Consider the following 5678-nt stretch of genomic DNA (forward strand, 5'->3'; position numbering starts at 1 on the left):
TTACAAAATAAGTGAGAAAAAATAAGTGAGAAAAAATTAACAAAATAACAGTTGGTTAGGAGCATGTAAAACGGCAGCCAGCACCTCCAGCGCCATTCCATTATGGGTGCAGTAAAAGGCCAGAAACACTCTGTATTAATCAAAGCGCCATGAAGAGACACCATATATACATTCTACAGACCCTACTGAGTATTCCCTACAGTACTTTTATCGTGGCACCCATAATAGTTTTTGCTCTATAAGCCAATATGTATTCCATATACAGTTATTCACATTGTGGCCATTTATTTGACCTTGGAACATGTATTAAAACCCACATTTTATGCAAATGTCACTTAAATAGGAACAAATATGAATCATTGTTAATGTTTATGTAACGGATGTGAAATGGCTAGCTAGTTAGCGGTGGTGCGCGCTAATAGCCTTTCAATCGATTACGTCACTTGCTCTGAGACCTTGAAGTAGGGTTTCCCCTTGCTCCTTTGTGGAGCGATGGGTAACGATGCTTCGGTCTAAAGTTATACTGTTAGTTCACATCCGTTACATTTAGACAATTATTTTTCATAGATCATGAATAATACAGGTCATTGACAAGTTTCTACTATGAAGTGGAGGGCTTTTATTTAGAAATGTTTCAAAATGATGTGACCCGGAAGTACTTTATTGTTGCTGACGACACGTTGATGTTGGTTAGCGTGCAAGAAAGACACATTTTACGCATCTAGCTAGATTGTTTAAGATCTTGGTTTTACGTCCTACGTTATTCGTTAGTTAGACGATTTGCGGACGAGTACAGTACAGAAGAGTATAGATAGCTACACAACCAACAGTTTTCCCTGCTATCAACATTACATTCACTAATTGGTAAGTCGACACATAGGCTAGCTGCTGGCTAACCACTTCTAAGGAATTAACTAGCTAGCCAGACATATATTTATACAATTATATTCATTATTCAAGGTAAGTATGTAGCCAACTAGCCGGCTGGCTCAGTTTAGAATGGATAATAAGTTGTTTTGGTTTGTAAAAGTTGGCTAGCTAGCAAGCTAACGTTAGCTAGCTAACCTTTCTTGTGTCTGTCTTGTTACAGAAAATCAAATATGCCACATAAGCGTCGTTCCCAGTCTTGGACAGAGTTGAAAAAAGCAGGCAACGAATGCTTTAAAACTGGACAGTATGGGGAGGCTGCCTGTCTTTACAGCCAGGCGATCAAAGAAGTGGAGAAGTCAGGTAGGCAGCTAACCAGTCAGAATAATCGGCTCAATGTTCTAGATTATAATCTAGTGTTTTCTCCGATCTAGCTACGTGTGTTTTTATATTGTGCATAAATTAAGACAAGTTTTCTGAAACCAGCACAAGCTTTCCATGTTCTGATAGATTGTTACCACTGTAAATTAATTTACAGGAAAGAATTCAGAGGATCTTAGTATCCTGTATTCTAACCGTGCAGCCAGTTATCTGAAGGATGGAAATTGTGGGGAGTGTGTGAAGGACTGCACAGTGTAAGTAGCCTACATTGTAGACATGTTTTGTGGTAGGCCACGCAGACCTAGATCTTCTGCTCTACGGGTAGTTCTAACCCAATATTGGACTAAAGGTGCACAATGTTACTCCATAGTCCAAGGATCTTACATGTTTTGTTTAAAGGGTGAATTGGCTCTGGGAGCCAAAACAGCCTAATACATCAAAACGTGAATCGATTCTCTACTGCGGTACGGTTCTAGAAACGTAAATCCCTCAAATCAAAATAATTTCACAAATGCAAAATACAGTACACTTTCAACCGGTTTTAACAGTTGCAGCTGACAGTATTTTTCAGTGACAACACGTTTGTGGTGTCTATCTTCCGTTTACACACTGGTGTTCAGAGACGCAGATAGCTAATTATCACAGGTAGTCCACTCTGTTTTCCATCTGTTTTCTTTAAACAAGAGCTGTGACATGGAAATATGGCTGTGGGAAGCCTAACCCTATAAAGGTGTGTATCAATTTAACCTTTTTGTTTTTTGAAAATTATTTCTCGCTGATATGAAAGATAAGGTCCTTATTCTTCCAAAACCGTACTGCAAGCAATGCGTCGTGGCTCTTAACAAAACTCCCCCTACAGAAGACACCTTCGTCCAATGATTTTTATGTGTAATGTAATGGAACTGAGAGTCATGATCAAGGGCTACAAGTGGTTCATACTGCTGAAGTAACACTCTTAACTAAAACATATCAACAGCATCTTTTCCCAATACTTTAGTAGCTCATTACTTTGTGTGCTGTTGAATAGGTTCTGTATTTTTTGTACTTACTACTGCAGCAACACCTAAAACATTTTTTATATTCTAGCTCTCTTGACTTGGTTCCGTTTGGCCTCAAGCCTCTCCTTCGCCGGGGTGCAGCGTATGAAGCCCTTGAGAGATACAGATTAGCCTACGTGGACTACAAGACGGCCTTACAGATAGACTGTCACATACCTGCAGCCCAAGATGGTACCAACAGGTATAACATGTTGCACATATCCATTTGAACTTATTTTTGTTCCTTTAACTTCTGAAAACGTTCTACCAAAAGATGATTAGAGAAGAGCGAAGCAAAGTCCATCACGTGCCAGAAATTTCAAATGAGAGACTCTACCACTGAAGACTCGTGTTTCTTTTACAAACTGTGTAATCAGTCTTTATATATTATTTAGTTTTGTAGAAATTACCATGACCATTATTTACTTGTCTTTGTAAAGTGGGTTAAGAAATAGTATCTTAATTTAGGCTTTGTCTTATGTCATGCATAGGGGACATAATCAAGATGGTGGAATTGTGTACAACTGGATAACCCCTTTTCCTTCCAGAATGACAAAGTGTCTGACAGAGGTGGATGGACACTCATGGCGAGAGAAGCTCCCACCCATTCCCATTGTTCCAATGGCTGTCAAAGAAAACTTTTCTCAGGCAACATGCCAAACGACACAACACAATGGCACCAGAGAAAAATATAAATCTGGTTTGTCTTTCATATGATTGTCTGGTTTTGCTGTCCAAATATGAATAGAAGCAGAAAACTGTTAATCTTCTTTGCACAACCTGTAACAGATATATACACAAGTGTACAGAAATAGTAGTCCCAGAAATAAGATGTCAATTTTTTTCAGTCCCAGGAGAGGATGTCATTAAAAAAGCCCTATGCCTGAAAGAGGAAGGCAATGCACTGGTGAAAAAAGCAGAGTACAAGAAAGCCATAGAGAAATACACTCAGAGCCTCAAACACAATCCCTCAGAAATCACAACGTACACAAATAGGTGAGGCTTATGTCTGTCTGGTATGTAGACAAATACCAAAGAAACCTTGTATGGGAGTTGTATTCCCATCTCTGCATTGTCATATAATTCTGTAAAATTGCCCAGCTCCTGTCAGACTTGGGATGTGCATAATTCCTATATGGGGACTAATTTGTACCTTTGTACTGAATAGGGCACTCTGCTACCTCTCTGTAAAGATGTACAAGGAGGCAGTGCGAGATTGTGAAGAGGCCCTGCAGCTCGACTCCGCTAATATCAAGGCACTGTACAGACAAGCTCAAGCACACAAGGAGCTGAAAGTGAGAGACTTTGCGATGATCAAGAAATGCATTGTATACATTGTATGTACCTGTTTTAGCATTTTGTTTGATTTGTGTTAATTTTGCCCTTCAGGACTACAAAGCTTGCGTTGAAGATCTCAACAGCTTGCTAAAGGTTGAGCCACAGAACACAGCTGCACAGAATTTACTGCTGAAAGTGCAAAATAAGAAGTGAGCTTGTGATTCAGATGCCTGTGGATGTGAAGGACCCTATGCTGACCTGGTGTACATGCCTGAAGTGCCTGTATTCACTCACAGAAGCAGTTTTTCCTATCTATTTCCTGGCCTCTAACTTAAAGTAGAAGTGATTTTTTTTTTTTACAACCAAATCTCTAATTTTGATGTGGAAGTGATTTTCTCTTTGGGGTAAGTGTTTCTCTAAAACAAGTGAAATCAGAAAAAAAAGGTGTCTGGACCCTTCTGTAACATGAAATTTACATTACAATTTTTTTAGATTTGGTTGTAAAAAAATAAATAAGTATCTGTTAAACCCACTCAAGTTGGAGTATTGCTGTGACTACTAAAGAGGAAGCACAGTTAATGCATTGCATATTTAGCTTTCATGTACATCATGCAATCACTGCATGAAACTGGAAATATAGCATTCAACAATTGTTTAATAACAAGGACTATGCATCTGTACTGTATTTCCACTAGTATAATAAGAGATTGTTCGATAAACATGCTTCATTTATGTTAGTCATGTCGTGATCAATAAAATGACTGTTGTAATTAAAGGGATAATTCACCCAAATAACAAAATTACATATTGGTTTGGTATTTTATTAGGATCCCCATCTACTCTTCTTGGGGTCCACATGAAACATGACATAATACAGAACATCAATAGACAAGGACACATGTAGTCTACATGTCAATGCATACACACGAACTATCTAGGTCAAATAGGGGAGAGGTGTTGTGTGGTGTTGCTTTATCTGTTTTTAAAAAATATATGGTTTGCTGTTTATTTGTGCAATATGAGATGGAAGTTCAAGCAATAAGGGCTCTATATAATACTGTATGCTTTCTTGAATTTGTTCTGGATTTGGGGACTGTGAAAAGGCCCCTGGTGGCATGTCTGGTGGGGTAAGTGTGTCAGAGCTGTGTGTAAATTGAGAATTTGGGATTTCCAACACAAACATGTTTCTTATAAAAATAAGTGATGCAGTCAGTCTCTCATCAACTCTCCTCAAACTGCACATGTTGCTCTTCATTGTAAATCAGAGGGCTGATATAAATACAAGAGAGACTGGCATGCATAGTATTTATATCAGCCCTCTGATTTACAATGAAGAGCAAAACGTGCCGCTCTGTTCTGGGCCAGCTGCAGCTTAACTAGGTCTTGCAGCACTGGATCACACTGGACAATAATCAAGATTAGAGCCTGCAGTACTTGGTTTTTAGAGTGTGGTGTCAAAAAAGCAGAGCATCTCTTTATTACGGACAGACCTCTCCCCATCTTTACAACCATTGAATCTATATCTTTTGATCATGACAGTTTACAATCTAAAGTAACGCCAAGTAATTTAGTCTCCTCAACTTGTTCAACAGCCACACCATTCATTACCAGATTCACCTGAGGTCTAGAACTTGAATGATTTGTACCGAATACAATGATCTTAGTTTTAGAGATGTTCAGGACCAGTTTATTACTGGCTACTCGTTCCAAAACAGACTGTAACTCTTTGTTAAGGGTTTCAGTGACTTCATTAGCTGTGGTTGCTGATGTGTATATGGTTGAATCATCAGCATACATGGAGACACATGCTTTGTTTAATGCCCGTGGCAGGCCATTGGTAAAAATAGAAAAGAGTAGACGGCCTAGAGAGCTTGACATTAGAGAAGCTTCCATTAAAGAAAATCCTTTGAGTTCTATTAGATAGATAGCTCTGAGTCCACGATATGGCAGAGGTTGAAAAGCCATAACACAAGTTTTTTCAACAACAGGTTATGGTCAATAATATCAAAGGATGCACTGAAATCTAACAGTAGAGCTCCAACAATCTAATTATTATCAATTTCTTTCAACCAATCATCAGTCATTTGTGTCAGTGCAGTACATGTTGAGTGCCCT

General features: G+C 38.7%; 1 protein-coding gene across 1 annotated transcript; it reads left to right on the forward strand.

Moving 5' to 3' along the window:
• Positions 1–651: 651 nt before the first annotated feature.
• LOC111961410 (mitochondrial import receptor subunit TOM34) lies at positions 652–4366 on the forward strand. Its single transcript, XM_023983653.2, has 8 exons — positions 652–864; positions 1091–1230; positions 1406–1502; positions 2335–2487; positions 2834–2985; positions 3134–3281; positions 3454–3580; positions 3675–4366. The coding sequence occupies exons 2-8, from the start codon at positions 1101–1103 to the stop codon at positions 3774–3776; spliced, it is 909 nt and encodes a 302-aa protein (XP_023839421.1). The 5' UTR covers positions 652–864; positions 1091–1100; the 3' UTR covers positions 3777–4366.
• Positions 4367–5678: the final 1312 nt, after the last annotated feature.

This window comes from Salvelinus sp. IW2-2015, linkage group LG1, assembly GCF_002910315.2.
Source record: "Salvelinus sp. IW2-2015 linkage group LG1, ASM291031v2, whole genome shotgun sequence".
Lineage (NCBI taxonomy): Eukaryota > Metazoa > Chordata > Actinopteri > Salmoniformes > Salmonidae > Salvelinus > Salvelinus sp. IW2-2015.

Coding starts and splice junctions, on each gene's coding strand:
- LOC111961410 (XM_023983653.2), top strand. CDS start 1,101: ATGCCACATAAGCGTCGTTCCCAGTCTTGGACAGAGTTGAAAAAAGCA. Junction 2,986..3,133: donor CAGAGAAAAATATAAATCTG/GTTTGTCTTTCA, acceptor AATTTTTTTCAG/TCCCAGGAGAGGATGTCATT. Junction 3,282..3,453: donor ATCACAACGTACACAAATAG/GTGAGGCTTATG, acceptor TGTACTGAATAG/GGCACTCTGCTACCTCTCTG.